This window comes from Leuresthes tenuis, unplaced genomic scaffold (genome assembly GCF_036924035.1).
Source record: "Leuresthes tenuis unplaced genomic scaffold, fLeuTen1.0.hap1 SCAF_23, whole genome shotgun sequence".
NCBI lineage: Eukaryota > Metazoa > Chordata > Actinopteri > Atheriniformes > Atherinopsidae > Leuresthes > Leuresthes tenuis.
This window is the reverse complement of record NW_027325377.1, coordinates 9,754,266-9,771,070: the sequence shown is the minus strand read 5'-3', so window position 1 is coordinate 9,771,070 and position 16,805 is coordinate 9,754,266. Positions and strand designations below refer to the sequence as shown.

Below are 16,805 nucleotides of genomic sequence, written 5' to 3'. Positions count from 1 at the left end.
AGACTCCCGAGCCCGTTGTCAGATTGCCACTTGCAAAGGGAGGCCCATGTGGTGTGTTAAAGAGCGGGCCACAAACTCTAGCACTTTTGAAAGCTCTCTCTTGATAATTGCGGCAGGTGAATGTTCACAAAGACCGTTTTTCAGAGATGCTGTTAGAAGCAAAGGACGGTGAAGAAACGGTCGTCTTCAAAGCGGCTGCCGGTAAGCAGTGACAGGCCACAGGAAGATAGCTAACCAAGCTACTAATGTTACATATTGACTGGTGCTATACTTATTAGCGTACATCTTAAAAACAGGCAACAAAAACTGTGCCAAGATTATCGACTAATTTGAAGACTGAAAGAGACAATTCATTCTAAATACTTTCTGTTGTGTAGCATTTGATTCAAAATGGTATTTGGCGTGTTGTGTAATGTTACCGGGTTGATGCCCACTCATTGTTGCATTTAATGCCGTTATTTTTTTAGGAGTTACCGACTTAAGCTACACAGGCTTGTTGGCAGCTCTTGGTACCTACGCACTTGTTTGGCATTTCACATATTTTGTATGAACACCTGTTGTACTTACTGTAGCCTGACCGGTTACTATTTTCGCCGAAGACATAAACAGGTGTTTCCCTTTTTAAGGGAAAGTGGAAAACCAAGCCAAAGTAAAAATACGCTCAATGTTACTCGAATAGCTTGGTGTCTGATTGTGGGAGTTCTGCAGTAGTTTGCAGTAAACATTTTATGTTAATTGTTACAACATCCAAATATATGTTGATACAGATTCTCAGTCATCCAGGTAATCCTAAGAGTTTGAAGAGGGGAGTTGGACTTCTTAGAGTTCTATGTAAACTTAATGCAGAGGGGATTGGAATGGCACCCTTCTCTCCACGACTATATAATATATTCATGGGCATGTCACTTTAGTGATAAAAGCTCCAACCGTGACAAGAAATGAGTGATCTGAGTATCTAAACCTTGATGTCTTATTGCTCACCAGAAGTTTAAAGAAATAAACCTTTTGCTTTAAAAAAATAAAAATAAATAAATTAAACAAATGCTTCATTGGAATTCAAATATTGCCAGTGCTTGGTGGGGGAAAAAGTGAACTTTTGGGTTCAATAACTGGGAGCAACGGCCACAGAGAATTGCTTCTTGCAGCTGGAACCCTCTCAATGATCAGGAAAAGTTTTCTGAAGTTTGTCCTTCAGAACTGCTTTAGCACAGCTAGATTCTTCTGGTATCAGCTGTCAGTAGCTCCATGAACAATCCTACATAATTTCTACTGGGTGAATATTGGACTCCTAAAAAGTCTTCTTTTTTTCATTCTAGTGTACTTCCAATTCTTATTCATTTATTTTTTTGTAATGGTGCATCAGCTGACTTATACTGAGGTTCAGCTGGACAGCCAGCATTCCTGGTTAGAGGAAAATATGTACTCATTTTACAAAACTGATGTGTTTGGGAGTAAAAAAGGTTACTATTTATGTTGACTTTGAATTCTTGTATCATCCAGGCTGAATTTTACCACTCCTGTCCACATATGATTTGGCACAGTCGTCATTGTTACTTCTCTGTACCCCCCGCAGCATCTGTGCAGGTTCAGGTGGAGCCGGTGGGTCGATGGTTTGAGGCGTACGTGAGGAGGAGGAACAGGAATGTGTCTGCCTCGTTCCAAGAGCTGGAGGAAGAGGAGGAGTCCTCAGAGGAGTCGGAGGATGAGGAGTTTCAGCTTGAGGAGCACCCCATGCTCCGAACTCTTGACCCTAAAGATTGGAAGGTATCTTAGAGAAGTATCTGAAAAGCCTCCTAAAAACTCGGCTTATTAACATCTTGTGTTTTTTTGGTTGTTTTTTTCTTATTCAGCATTTGCCACAGTTTATGCTGTCAGGTATGTCATGCATAGGACAGAGAAACTGATAAACTAAAAAAGAATAGTTAAGTACTTGATAGGTTTGCCACTTGAGGCAAGTCACTTAACATTACACATCTTAATGTAAAAACAGAAGAAAATGACAAACCTAAACATTGAATATACGTACAAATAAGCTAACTAGATGAGTCTGATATTTCAAAGACTAAAACTAATCGCAGCAGGGGACGGGACAGTTGTCTGTCTGCTTCTAAACACTGTAAAAATTGGGATAAATCTAATAGTCACTGCTTCAAAGTGATTATTTGATTACCAAGACACAAGATACTTAAGTGGCAAGAACCCCTGCTGCACATCTGCAGCCAATTTGAACATCTGTCTTGCTTTTTTTTTTTTCAGCAATGTATAGCACCGTCGACATTGCTGGACTTCTCAAAGTTTTTTTTCTTTTCTTTTTTTTCCCAAACCGATTTTAACATGTTTGAATCGCTGTTAGGGTTATTGGTGAGAAAGCTCACTCTGATTGGTCGTTAACATGCGACACACAGATTTCTTGTCATTTCTCATCGTCGATTCTGCCAAAAGAAGCACCACTTCACAACAACATGGCCATGTAGAGGGAAGAAACAGAGGACCGACTGATTTCTGTTAATGTATGCTGCATGTACCGCTGCCCCTCTCTGCAATAGTGAACCAGGTTGCCTTTTGCAGGCATTGACCGTATTTTCTGGCCATCAGCTGGAAGTGGTGTGTTCAAGGGCCATTTAGTTGGCTCTTTGCATTGGTTTGGTCTATAAGAGCCCTTGGATTTGGAGAAGCAGTGTTGAGATTTTAGCTGAAACATATTTTCAGCCTCTTAATGCCCTCCTTTGCAGTTGGAGAGCTTATTTTTTCATATCTATTTATCATAGTAACACCACCTTTGATACCGGCCCATGTGTAATAACCAGATGAGCTTCTCATCAAAGTTGAATGTAATAATTCTTCTTCCATAGTTTAATCTTTCATTTATTTTTTATTTTTTTGTTGCGGTTAGAATCAAGATCACTATGCTGTCCTTGGGCTCCCACACTTGAGATACAAAGCAACGCAGAAACAGATCAAAGCTGCCCGTAAGTATGTCTCCTCCTCTGGCGTCATGGATCAGGTTCCCCCCCCGATGAAGATGGTTTGATCCCATTCTCTGCTGTTTCTCTGCAGATAAAGCAATTGTGTTGAAGCACCATCCTGACAAAAGGAAAGCTGCAGGAGAACAGATTGTTGAAGGAGACAATGACTACTTCACCTGTATAACTAAAGGTACACAATGCTGTGGTTACTAAGGGAACGTCTTGCATTGACTGTCACTGCATTATTGTAGTAATATATATTTTTATTTTTTTTATTTTGGACCATAGCAATTGAAATCCTCTCAGACCCCATAAAGAGGAGAGCCTTTGACAGTGTAGATCCCACCTTTGACAACTGCGTGCCTTCCAAGAGCGAAGGCAAAGAAAACTTTTCCGAGGTGTTTTCTCCTGTTTTTGAGAGAAATGCCAGATGGTCTTCCAAAAAGCACGTGCCCAAACTTGGAACCATGGAGTCATCTTTTGAGGAAGTGGACAATTTTTACTCTTTTTGGTAAGCAGAATAATAATAATAATGATTCTTTTTTTATTATTTTATTCAAGCCAGAGTTGCAGTCTAAAATCAAACCAAGAGATGAAATGTCAAACTCAGTCATTTTTACTGTTAAAGGTACAACTTTGATTCCTGGAGGGAATTCTCATACTTGGATGAAGAGGAAAAGGAAAAAGCTGAATGGTGAGATGATGTATATCCCATTTGTGCACTGCACTGGAACGCATTTTCAGGTTTTGTGATGCGACTCGTGCCTAAATTGAGATGACTTTTTTTTTTTCCCTCTGCAGTCGAGATGAAAGGAGATGGATTGAAAAGCAAAACAGAGCCTCCAGAGCTCAGAGGAAGAAGGAGGAGATGAACAGAATACGCACACTAGTTGGTACAGTCTCACAGCTGCTACATGCCAAAACCATCACCGTAAAGCTGCCGTAAAAAGCTCCACCACTGACTTGTGACTGAGTTGCCTTGTTTCACTACAGATACGGCCTACAGCTGTGACCCTAGAATAAAAAAATTCAAAGAAGAAGAAAAAGCGAGGAAAGAGTCTGAGAAGAAAGCTAAAGTTGAGGCCAAGAAGAAAGAGCAGGAAGAGAAGGAGAGAGTAAGTCCAATTCATTCACATAATATATTGACCAAATATTGGGAGTATGATGCAGTACTCCCTCCCCAGCCCATTTCCTACAGTCTTTACTGTTTTTAATGCAAAGGATACTCGCTGTGTACTTATTCTACTGTATATTTATATATTTATAAAAGGGGCTTTGTTACTGTTTAGTTTCTAGGTAGAGTTTTACTGGAGCTGAAATAAACTTTTAACTTGTGGCTCAGGACTGTTGGATTTTAAATAAAATAAAAATAAAAAACATTGGTTTATAGCATGTTTGAAGTTTTCAAAAAAAGAAAATGTTGCTAAATATTTATTTAGATACTTAAGGATCGTGATGCATGACCATTTGAATTGCCCTCTTGATCAGACTCTTTACTATCTACTGCAATAACCTGCTTCTTTGCAGTGGTCAGTCAAGTCCTGCTCCTTCCATGACCTGATGATTTTTCTTGGTTAGGGGCAGACCAAGAAGTCAGTCAGTCAGTCCTATTGGAGATTATAACTGTAAGGTCGAGTAAATTGTGTTTGAAGAAGCATCATACCAGTGCTCCACCTCTGGATTTATTCAGCCAGCTGGTCTGTAGGGAAAAAAAGAAGCTTGTGAGGCAATGATCAAGTGATGAGAGCTGTGTAGATCTGATGCATGTTGTCAGATAGCGGTTTAAAAGATGGACCGTTTTATCAGCAGATGCATCAAATGGCCACGCTTTTAAATTTAGGAACATCTGGAATGACATTGTCACTTTGTCAGTTGCTCACCTCGGGTTTCTGTGCTTTTCGCAGGCACGACAGGCAGAGCTGGAAGCAGCACGTTTAGCAAAAGAGAAAGAAGAAGAGGAGGCCAGGCAGGCAGCCCAGCAGGCAAAGAAAGAGAAGGAGATCCAGAAGAAGGCCATCAAGAAGGAGAGGCAGAAACTCAGGACCACCTGCAAGGTTAACTCCTATACAATACGTACTCATCGTCTCCGATATGTGATTACACTGATTATTGCCATGTAAAATGAAGTATCCCAGTATTTTTTTTTATTTTTTTAGATGCGTGTTAGCTTTGGTGTTTAGTTGATGTTTTTTCTGCCCTCATGTCACATATTTCGTCCCTCTACAGAACTGGAATTACTTTGCTGACAACGAAACCGACAGCGTGAAAATGTTGGAGGAAGTGGAGAAACTCTGTGACCGACTAGAACTGACAAGGTTCTGACAACTTTAAGATCGCTTTCCTGAGCTTTGATATTAGAATTTTTGAAGACGCATTTTTCTGTACATCAGGGCTACAGATGACCTCTTTGGATCAGATAAAGCACGCAAAGCAATGTAGACAAAGACAGTTTGACGAGAAGAGTCTCACATATATGAATCTACTAAATAAAATGTTTAAAGTTTGTGTGGATTGGAACAGAGCTAAAATACAGTATAACCATGTATCATTTTTTCCTCTATTTATAATTCTAAGTAACTGAACTGCAAGTTTAAAAAAGCTTTGAGATGATGTACTGAACTCTGGGTCTTCCAAGTTCCAAAAGTGATAGAAATCCAAGTCTTCTAGTGTGGTTTGAAAATGGGGACCTGAAGAGATGTGACAGTATTTTTGTTTCCAGTCTGCAGTCCCTGAATGAAATCCTGGCCTCAGCCTCTAAAGAGGACGGCAAGACAGCAGTTGAGAAACAGGTAAAAATGTGACCCCACACACACACGCAATCTTTTTAAGGGAATAAGTCTCAGCTGATTTATACAAGGTTCTTTCAAATGCACAATACGTATTCTCCAGGTCCAGGAGGTGAATGCCCAACTGCAGAAGGAGAGGGAGGCCGAGGTCCAGGCCAGGCAGGCGGCTCGCAGCACTGAGCAGGCCAGTGGAGGAGGAGGCGGAGGGGGGAAGGGCTGGAACGAGGATGACCTCCAGCTACTCATCAAAGCAGTCAACCTCTTTCCCGCTGGAACCAACGCGAGGTAGTGACTTGAAATTACAGCCCCAAATTATACATGATGAATTAGGCTGCGATTATTCTCGCCCAATTGGTCACAGAAACGGACCACCTCTCACAGGAGGACGCTCACAGGAGCAAAACCTTGTTTTCACATCTGAAGTTATTTAGATATTCTCCAGGACAGACTGTGGCTTTTATCTGGAAGAGAACAAGAATTATTCCATTATCTCCAATGCAGCTCTTTTCCATCAAATTGTTACCTGTTGTGTTTCTCTGCTGCTTTCATCTTGTTTTTTTTTATTGATTTCTTTTCAAGAGACTGTGATCTTCAACTGGAATAATCATGTGGCCCTGCTTTTGCTTCTTAAAAAGGAAAAAAAATGTTTTCAAAAATGTAACCGTCTTTCTTGCAGATGGGAAGTTATCGCCAATTACATGAACTTGCACTCCACCAGCGGCATGAAGAGGACAGCCAAAGATGTCATTAACAAAGCGAAGAATCTACAAAGACTCGGTAAAATCACAAGGATATACATCTTCAGACCTCTGGTTTGAGCAAAAATAGTTAATTAATTGTAAATGCAGTTGCTTGCTGATAAATGCCAACTGTGGGCAGTTCTCTTCTATCGCGGCTGAAACATGTTCCAGTCTGGGGAAAAGGTTTTGGAACATTTTCACGGAATATTATTGTAGTGTAATATACTTCACCCACTAAAACCTTGACTGTGATAAAAGTAATCTTCTGCTGCAATTGGATTTTTATAGACTAACCTTTTGTCTTTTTTTTTTTTTTTTTACTCATGTCTTCAGATCCTCTACAGAAAGATGAGATAAACAGAAAAGCTTTTGAGAAGTTCAAGAAGGAGCACTCTTCAGTGCCGCCCTCCATTGACAATGCTGCGCCCTCCGAGAGATTCGATGGTAAGTGGAGTTGGGACAGTTACTCAAATGAAAAGTGAGACGGTTGCTGTCTTGGCTTTATCAGAATCAGTAACGAGAAGCTGCTTCTCGTTTTCAATTAAAAGCACAAAACTACAGTCTATGTTTGGTTCTCCAGCCTCTGGTAGCGAAGGTAACGCTGCCCCCTGGACCACAGAGGAACAGAAACTTCTGGAACAAGCCCTCAAAACCTACCCAGTCAGCACTCCCGAGCGGTGGGAGAAGATAGCTGCTGCTGTCCCCGGACGAAGCAAAAAAGACTGTATGAAGAGGTACAAGGTATGTTGACCTGAGATCTTCAAAGATTCACTGTAGTTTATGGTGCTGTTGAGTGGACACGCTCTTACCAAGAGGTGGGTCTTCTGTCTACCTGTTCTGTTAATAAGGCAAGATGGAATACAGTGAAACTGTCAACAACAAACTGAAGCACTTTGAATTCTACTGTTAATCTAACACTTTTTTTTTTTTTTTTCCTCTCGACAGGAACTGGTGGAAATGGTTAAAGCAAAGAAAGCTGCTCAGGAGCAAGTGGCAACCAGAAAGAAATGACAAGAACCACAAATCATAATAGAATCTGTGTTATTTTAATGTTATTGTGTTGTTCTTTATTTTATAATAAAAAGAAATTGACTAGAGACGAGACTTAAATATGGTTTGTTTTTATGCTGTACAGTCGATGGTTTCTTAGAATGCTTCTGCTCAGCTTCTCATCCAGAACATCCCACTGCGGATCTGATTGTAGTCTGGCAGCTGCTCGATTGGACCTGGAAACAAAAAAAAATAATTGTATTTAATGTGCTGCTTTTATTTTGTAGCTTCAGCCATCTTTTCAGAGCAACTGCTGCTGTTTTCCCCATTCTCACAGCTCTTTCAAGCTGTGAAGATGCAGTCTAACTCAGACTGACCTCCACATAGAATCTTGACAGATCAAGCTCCAGAACCTTGAGCTGTGCTGACATGACCCGATGCATTCTCAAATCCGTTTACAGCTATATTACATCAACAATGCATTGATAGGAATAAAAAATGAACGCCTGTGTACTATTATCAAAATGCTGAACCCTGCTTGGGATGAACTTTCACAACATAATTTTAACTATAAAACTGTGTTTAAAGGCCTTAAATCTATACTTTTGAAATGATTGCACTTTTAGTATTTCTAGCAACACCACTGACAGGTACGGAGGTCATGTGGACAGAATTCTGGAAAGAGAAAAATGTACAACTGTGCAAACAGCTGCGTTATGGATTAAAAAGGCACGTCTCTGCCATTTTCAAGTACAAAATACAATACAATACAAAAGTGAAACCTACCAACTGCTGCGATCGCAGGAGCTCTGTTGTAGATGTATTTGGCGCATACTTCCTTAATGGTATCAGCGTTGATGGCCTGTTGAGAGGCATCGCATGTAAGACAATGCAACAATTTACCATCACCAGTTCTACTTTCTTTCACGGTTTACCACTTCAGAAAACCAAGTCATATTAAAGGAAAATAGAACTTAGCAAAAAGGAGATCAGATAACTTCATAGTATGGTGCAGAACGTTTACTGTTAGCGTTTCCATTTGTTGGTTTCCGAGATGTCCGACACGAGTTCGCCGAGTCGAGCAAGTGTCATCAACTCACATCAATTCGAGCCTCGAGTTCATGTAGAGGGATCCTGCGACTGTAGCACAACATCTGTCTACCAATGTCCTCACAGATTGGGGTGGATCCTGGAAGAAGCAAAGTCAATGTTGACACCAGGAACTGCACGAGCGTGTGATTTTCTGTCATGCTGCCCTACCGTCGAGATGAAGGAGCATGTTGGTCTTGAGCAGATTCTTGGCCCGAGCCACCTCACTCTCCGTCACGTTCGTACAAAGAGACATCCTGACAGCAGCAATACACATTAGACTGAGGCAAAGAAGTCTCTGTCACTTTCGACAGACTGTATTTTTTTTTTGTACACATTTAAGTAGCCTTTACATTCTCGGCTACTTTGATCATCACTTCTACAGCATTTCTCACTGTTATCTGAATGTGAGCAGACTGACCATTCCATTTGAGTGAAGTGCATCATATCGTTGATGGTGCCTGGCTCACACACCATGTAGAGCCCCCACAGGCCCGTGTCTGTGTAGCAGGTGTTGAAGGACTGGAAACTGTGGCACAGGTTTCCCTGACAGGCCATCTGAGCCAGTTTACTGGAAAGATTCTGGGTTCACAAAGAAAACAGTCTTAACTAGAGAAAGAAAGGTGGGAACACCGACAACCAAATAATCACTTGCTGACTACGTGGAAATTTACACGTATTTGTTTGAATGCACATTTTTTTCTGGTCCTCACAACTTCACATGGTTGAATGAGGATTTAGATACAGTTTTAAGACACAATTTTTTGCCCACTGGGTAAAAATACATTTATGAGAAGATAGCGTGTGATAATAAAGTGTTAAAAGTTGTGGAGTGAAGCCTGGAATGAGATGTGTGAAGATTCTTAGGTAACACATCACCGGTATTTTGGGTTTCCTCTGCACTTACCACTCCTCCACCGAAAGAGCGGTCCCAGTTTCCAATAAGTGTATTGGCCACCATTAGGGGGATGGTGTCAGGGTGAGACCATCCTACTGCCTCCACAGCGATGGCAATATGAGCCAGGGGCATTTTGTCGTCCCGCACGCGGATCTGAAACAGGAGCAGACAGGATTTCCACTAACTTAAATACCCCATAGAAGACATTTCTATCCATTTTTCACTATAAAAATCTATCCTAGAATGATAGAAAATTAACAAAAAAAAAAAATCCTTACAAATGTTTACCAAGTCACTATTGAAATTTTTAAAATAGCATTTTTGCCAGTACTTCCCATATCAATCATTTCCAAGTCATTTAATTTCAAACTGAATATTCTTATTAGGTATAAAGCCTGAAAGGCCAGAAGCCCTGGCTGCTGTATGTGACTGTTCAAATGTCTGGGGTTAGAATCCCTGCAACAGTTAAAAGACCACAAAGAAGTTGAAAAAACAGACAGAAAGAGCATATGGAGGACAGGAGCCCACTGTTTCACACTCTGTTCCAGTCAAGACTCAGATATGCTGCACAATGCTCATGAATAAAAAAAAAATGGTAACAAATTTGCTAATTTGTCACTCATTCTAAAATGGGCATTTGTCCATTAAGATCACTATCAACCATTGTTACTCTTTACCCCAGGATCAAAGAATATTTATATCTGCATCCATAAAAACCTGCATCCTGGCGTTCACGTGGATGTTACTTTGACACTTCCCATCTACCTACAGATCAGCCACATCCTTCACATCTGGCAACAGTTCTCCTCTACCTCAGCAGGACAGCAGTGAGCCCCACAAAGACTGCTTAGGAGGAGCTCAAAGGACTCAACAAAAGAGTGAGGTGTTCACCTGGCCCCCCCAACCTTCCCAAATACCAATTTAATAGGGTCGTGGAAGCAAGCCCAATCGACAAAGGCAACAGCAAAAGGAGATGATCCTATTCTCGTAGCTGATCTGTGTATGTATATCTAATACAAAAAGTTTTTCCTGAAACATTTTTTCCCCAAATAAAGAAAACAAATTACTTTGTAAATCCTAAATATATTAACTATTACTCTAGATAATACAGTTTTCTCTGTGTGATGTCACCGAAGACTTAATCCTACCTCACTTCCTGTGAAATGACATGGTGGAAGTGCTGGGGCCTCTCCTTGATATCTGCCGGGAAGTTTTCCAAAGTGATACTTGGCCAAACTGATGAGTTCATCGTGACAAACTCCTGATCAGAAACAGATCACAGACAGACCTGAGGGTCACGACTATCTCACCATATTCTGTGAACCATCTTTCTGTGCCATTAGGGCATTGTCATTTAGTAACATTTCACCTCATTCCAAACAAAACACATAAGATAAAGGGTCTGACCTCCAGCAGCAGCCAGCACAATTCTGGGTCCTTTGTAGTGAGTAGTGATGTACTCAACCAAGTCTCCTCTGTTAATGGTCCTGCATTACAAACACATACAACTGACTAAGCATGGAGGAAAGTTAAACTGCTTACCTCTGGTAGAAATATCAGACTTCAAAACCGCTAGCTGTAAAGAAAAATAACATGCCGGGGTCTTACTTGATGTTCTCCGTGGGGCCTAGGATGGTCCTGCCCAGAGCTGTGGACTGGTACGACGTTGCATGCAGGTAATCAAAGACCACTTCTTGCAGATTTGTCTCCACCTCCTGCATCTCTCTGAGGATCACTCCTCGCTCCCTCTCGATCTCTGCTTCGCCCAGCGTGCTGTTTTGGATGATGTCAGCCAGGATCTCAACGGCTTGGGACACAAAAAAAGAACAGGAATTTTCATCAAGCAATTACTTTTATTCCCTACACTCCAATCTACATCACATGTATCAAGTCAGGGGTTCCCCGATATAAATAGCCATCTGAGAAGCCTGTAGCTCATCCAAAACGCTGCAGCAAGAGTCTTGATGAGAATAAGCAAGAGAAGCAACTTCAGTAACTCTTCATTGGCTTTCTATAAACTCCAGAATTAAATTTTAGCCAATGTAAATCCTGGTGTTTTTCCATTACATAGAGGGATTAATTAAGGTTAGTTATTAGTTTCTTTCTTTGGTTTCCATTGTCGGTAGTACCAACACACACATACACACTTCCTTTGTCTACAAGGTTGTTTGAAAGTCTGGCACGCAAGTTACAGCATAATACACAGATAGCTCAATTGTACACACAGATCGCATATTGGATCGTGCATTGCGGCCCTGACTAATGAATATATGATGAGCAACTTTATTAACAGAGAGCATGAATTTACAGATGGACACTTTTTCTCTGCTGACCTGACATAAGCGATCAGTGCTATTTTGGGACTAATAATGTATTATTCGGCTCAATTAAATTCTAACTCATTTTGTGCAATATACCCACTTTGTATTTTTCATTGGAAAATCAAGCATGGAAGAGCTATGTCAAAATAAACCTACGACCTCATATTACCACATTATCCCAAAAGGTTGCTTCACTCTTATAATGTAGGCTTATTTGGGGTTCCAAGAGTTTAAATGAAATGGGAGGCAGAGCTTTTAGCTATCAGGCTCCCATCTTTCCAGGAGGCAGGCGCCCTCTCTACTTTAAGTATTTAGCTAAAACTTCTCTATTTGATAAAGCAAATACTTAATATTGGTGACCCAAAGCTATCACTTAGTTATGCTGCTGAAGGCTCAAACCATTCCTTCCACCGTCTTCTCTTTCTTAACATGTAAACACCCATATTCTACTCAGGTCATCTGCTTCCTTTATGATGGTTTGTACTTATTGTATTTTCAAGTTGATATAACAAGCAGATTTTGTAAAGACAAAGCTTCGGTGCCAACTTATATCATTGGTGCAATCCTCATCTTGGTCACCACCACATCTCAGTGTCACCTGGATGTCACTGTAATAATCGGTTCCCCTGTCGGTCTGTACCTCGAGGAAGATCCTTTGAGAAAGCTTTGGCGTAGTAGACGGTCTGCTCTCGAGATGTGTAAGCATTCAGATGAGCACCCATGTTCTCAATCTCCAACTCCAGATCCAGCTGAGAGCGTTTCCTGGTGCCCTGTAACATGTGTACACACACACACGGTTCAACAAACCCCGGCGTATGTTTCGCAGGTCACGTACAGATATTCCTAGTAATTCCAGCTAGCAAGATTCAACAATTTGGCATGTCATCTTGAATAACCTCTCACCTTGAATGCCATATGCTCAAGGAAGTGTGCTGTGCCATTATTTCTCTCGTTCTCATAGCGACTGCCAGCATCAATCCAAAGGCCCACCTGGAATAAGTTAATCATAAGAAATGCAATCAACACACAGTGCTACCACTGTACTAAAACTCCTGAGCAGGGCTATGCAGATACCTTTAGCGAAGCCAGTACCTAAACTTAAAAAAAAGGGCACAAGGACCAAAATGCCAATATAGTTTACTGCATAACCAATTAAATTACAGCAATATTAAAAGATTTAAATTTTTAAAAAAAGAAAAGGATCTTACAAAAAAACTTGTCATAACATATAATTGGAGGGGGTTATGATTCAAATAACTGAACAGCTCAACAGGAAAAACATCAAAAGAACTACTGCCCCCGCAGGACCGCTTTTAGATGTATGCTGCTGCATGGGTTGAGGATGACGCTGAGTGACACTGATTAACACTCGACACGTAACGACATAATCCGACTTTTTAGTTTTGAACACGTATGAACGCAACAAGCGTGTATTAAACAGTGTAACCTTTAACCTACCGTGCAAGTTGTCAGCCCTGAGTCCTCTGAAGACACCCGGAGTCCGTTTTCTAAAGCGGTCACTTTGGTTTCAGGAACATTTATCGCCACTTGGTGAGCCGCTCGGGTAGCCAACAGTCTCCGGGGTCGAGTAAGCTGTGGTAAGAAAACAGCCAATCATCATGACACTTGACATTTAGGCCTCTTACGTCAGCTGTTATCGGTCAGCAGTAATTGATCTGACTATGGCATCATTAGTTCTACTGCATTACCCTGGCCAAATTTAAGATTTATTCACAGAGTAGTTTAGCGGATTATCGCTGTTTGCCACCAATAGCCATTAATAAACAATGAGCCTGTGTAGCCACGAGTTTTTCTCTGTTATTCTTTGTAGTACGAACTACCAAGGAAGTGCCAAAGCACTACTACATTGGAAAAACGACTCTCGGCACGTTATTCTTACCCCATTCAAATAATTTGTCTTCAGTAAATGTCTTTGGAGAAAATTTCTCCCCGCAGATGTGAAACGCTGTACGGACGCCGCCATATTGTTTATATGTAACACTGCGCATATGCAGCGTCCGTTGACGCAACATCCGCCGGAGATTACGTTGTTTTTTTTTTAAATAAGAAACCTGAGGAGTAATTAATCTTCATGTTTGATGCTGTTTCTTTTGTGTTTGTGTTTCATCGTGACCTTTTTTTTGTTTAATCATGCTGAATAATAAAGAATGATACTAAAAAATAATCAAATTACTTGTAACAAAACTGGCAACCTGAGTGAGTTGATCATGTCTTTAAAGAATTAGGAATCATTTTCCAATTGACACGTTTTAAGATAATTAAAACGTTCTTTTCAGTTTAAAAAAGAACCTGTGCCGATTATAGGTTCCTATCACTGTTATCAAATAACACAAATCAAGATTAAATTCGTTACTATCCAACCCTTATTGTTACCGAGTACAGACAAAAAAGGAGTAGGAGTTCACGTTTAATTTGAAAGGGTTTGACAGTTGTTTGGCGGAAGTGGCGGAAGTGTAGGTTTAGCCTAGCGGGAATTTTTCTGCTGCTTTAGTGCGCTTGTCAACCTCTTCACTCTGACGCAGTCATTTGAAGAACCGAACAACATTAAAAAATACAATTTCATGCAGAGCAGACAGCCGGCTTCTGTCAGACGTTTGAAGGTATTTTTTTTAACACACGTTGTTTTATGTTCTGCCGGGTTTAGCTTTAAGTTCAACAACATCATTAGCTGCTAATGGTGTTGCGTTAGCTGTTACCGCTGTTCAGTGGCCTTAACTTTCGATGCGGTAGTCAACAGCTAGTATCTTTGCTGTGACTTCCAGACAAAAAAAAACATGGCTGATCTTATGGACGGTGATCTGGAGGATGGAGAGATCTCTGGGTCCAGCTCGGATACTGAGATGGGCACCGCTGCAGCAGAACATCCGCGACCCCAGATTTCCCCAGGTTTCAGCGGGCAGTCCTTTCAGAGCAGAGCTGCTGCCCAGCAACCTACCTCTGCATACCGCAGCACCGGTAAGACGGTGGATTCCAGCGACAGTGACCCGGATTCGTCAGACGAGGAAGGGGCTGTTTGGCGCCGAAAACGCCAGAAAGTTTCCAACGCTCTGCAGCCGACTGCAAACACAGCTCGGTCAGGGCCCACGCCTGTAGATGCCACTGGCGCGTTGGGAAGCCGCAAGATTAACAATATATGGGGCTCTGTGGTCCAAGAGCAGTGCCACGATGCCGTAACCGCAGAGTTGGGCATATTTGGAATGGAGGGAGTTGACATGTCCAGCAGAAATGTGGAGACATATAACTTTATCTTGGCCCGTAAGATAATGGAGAAGGAGAGGGCGATGGAAAAGCTGTCGACGCAGGCTAAGCAGGTGGGAGAAGTGAGCATGATGGATGCTGAGTTGGAGGAATACATGAAAGCCCGGGACTCAGAAGAGAGACCAGGGGGTGATGCAAAGAGGAAAAGACCGGTTAAAGAAAGACTTGGCCCCGTAGCTGAGATGGACATCAAGGGTCGGTATGAGATCACAGAGGACGACCCTGATGATAAGGTCACTGATGAGATAGCATACAGACTACAAGAGCCTAAGAAAGATTTGATAGAACGAGTTGTTAAAGTTGTTGGGAAGAAAAAAGCCATTGAGCTGCTAGGAGAGACTGCCACGCTGGAGGAGAACGGTGGTGTGTACACCATGGACGGCAGCAGGCGGCGGACGCCTGGTGGAGTGTATCTCAATCTGCTTAAGAACACACCCAGCATCACTAAGGCCCAGATCAGGCAGATATTCTTTGAGGAACAACAGAAGGATTGCAAGAGCAAGAAGGCTGCTCAGAAGAGGAGGCGGCACTTGGTGGCTAAGAAGATGAAGCAGGCCATCGGCACACTAAACTTGCAGGAGCATGACGACGTCTCCAGGGAGACTTTTGCTAGTGACACCAATGAGGCCTTGGAGTCATTGGAGGAGGCTGCAGAAGAAGAAGAAGAAGAAGAGGAGGAGGAGGGTCAGGAGGAAGCAGCTGTTGGCACTGAGGAGACACCAGTGGTTTACAACTCTGCAGACCTGGAGGTTTTCTGAGAGTAGCTTGAGTAAGGATGATTACAACTAAGACTGAAATGACCTACTAAAATCACTGTATAAGTAATGAATAGAGTCACACTGTGTCCTTTTTCTCACCCTAACAATAAAAATGCTTATGGTGGGAACATTTTTTTGAAATGGCGTTTTTTTTTTTTTTGTCAAACTCGAGCTAAAAATGTTCTCAAATCCTTAAATACAATAACTTTATTTTGGGGGGTTTTCATTATGATTATAAGTTTGTTGTTCATCTATTTGTTAGATTCACTACTGTGACTGTGTCTGGAATATAAATAAAAGTGACTCAGGTGGAATGATTATGATTGTGATTGATTGTTTGCTGCCAAGAGGAAAAACTCCAGTCTTAAAACAATTTTTTTTTTCACCAGTGTGATAGATGTTTAGCACCAACTTAGCAACATGTCTGGATTATTGGCCAGAGGTGCTGTGTGTACTGTAACAAATCTGTTTTGTGTTCTTGGGAAACACAAGAAAACCTGCGAAACAAAAAAAAACCTGCAAAACAAAACAAAAACCTGGGTGGTTATTGTAGTACATTTATCTATCCACTAGATGGCAGACATGTACTTTTTTTTTAAGGAGTAACGTCTACTCAGTGCAGTTCTTTTGGAAAAGATGCATATTGGACTAATTAGTGAAGCTGCTATTTAGGAAAATTGTAAAAAATTAAAAACAAGATTGATTTATCATATTTTCCACCAATAAATTTTGTTCCAAACTGATTTGATTTGGGTGGACACGACTCCTCAAAACTCTGATTTTACGGGAAATTGTTTAGAAATAAATTTGCATTTGCTGCTTCACATCATGTATTTGTACATTTATTTTCATAGGAGGACAGGAGTGAGCTGTCCTTCCATCCATCAACATCAGTGGTATTTAATCAATGACTGTTCAGTTCAGCTTATTTATATAGCACCAGTTAACGCCAACTTAATAATTATATCCAAATCAGTC

At 41.2% G+C, this 16,805-nt stretch overlaps 3 protein-coding genes across 3 annotated transcripts; 2 read left to right on the top strand and 1 right to left on the bottom strand.

Annotated features, from left to right (window-relative positions):
* Position 1: 1 nt before the first annotated feature.
* On the top strand, positions 2 to 7,589 carry dnajc2 (DnaJ (Hsp40) homolog, subfamily C, member 2). Its single transcript, XM_072377145.1, has 16 exons — positions 2 to 201; positions 1,574 to 1,764; positions 2,894 to 2,969; positions 3,058 to 3,156; positions 3,255 to 3,477; positions 3,595 to 3,660; positions 3,768 to 3,859; positions 3,960 to 4,081; positions 4,871 to 5,020; positions 5,193 to 5,281; positions 5,686 to 5,755; positions 5,856 to 6,037; positions 6,429 to 6,529; positions 6,826 to 6,936; positions 7,073 to 7,233; positions 7,438 to 7,589. The coding sequence occupies exons 1-16, from the start codon at positions 147 to 149 to the stop codon at positions 7,501 to 7,503; spliced, it is 1,854 nt and encodes a 617-aa protein (XP_072233246.1). The 5' UTR covers positions 2 to 146; the 3' UTR covers positions 7,504 to 7,589.
* On the bottom strand, positions 7,517 to 13,813 carry pmpcb (peptidase, mitochondrial processing subunit beta). The gene is made up of 13 exons (XM_072377146.1): positions 13,691 to 13,813; positions 13,249 to 13,383; positions 12,694 to 12,780; positions 12,431 to 12,560; positions 11,078 to 11,276; positions 10,877 to 10,956; positions 10,618 to 10,730; positions 9,479 to 9,622; positions 8,993 to 9,153; positions 8,743 to 8,828; positions 8,583 to 8,671; positions 8,269 to 8,344; positions 7,517 to 7,718 (listed from the first exon to the last, which is right to left on the bottom strand). Exons 1-13 carry the CDS (start codon positions 13,772 to 13,774, stop codon positions 7,654 to 7,656), a joined length of 1,449 nt encoding a protein of 482 aa, XP_072233247.1. The 5' UTR covers positions 13,775 to 13,813; the 3' UTR covers positions 7,517 to 7,653.
* Positions 13,814 to 14,262: 449 nt separating this feature from the next.
* phax (phosphorylated adaptor for RNA export) lies at positions 14,263 to 16,145 on the top strand. The gene has a single exon (XM_072377639.1). It carries the CDS (start codon positions 14,586 to 14,588, stop codon positions 15,825 to 15,827), a length of 1,242 nt encoding a protein of 413 aa, XP_072233740.1. The 5' UTR covers positions 14,263 to 14,585; the 3' UTR covers positions 15,828 to 16,145.
* The last annotated feature ends 660 nt before the right edge of the window (positions 16,146 to 16,805 follow it).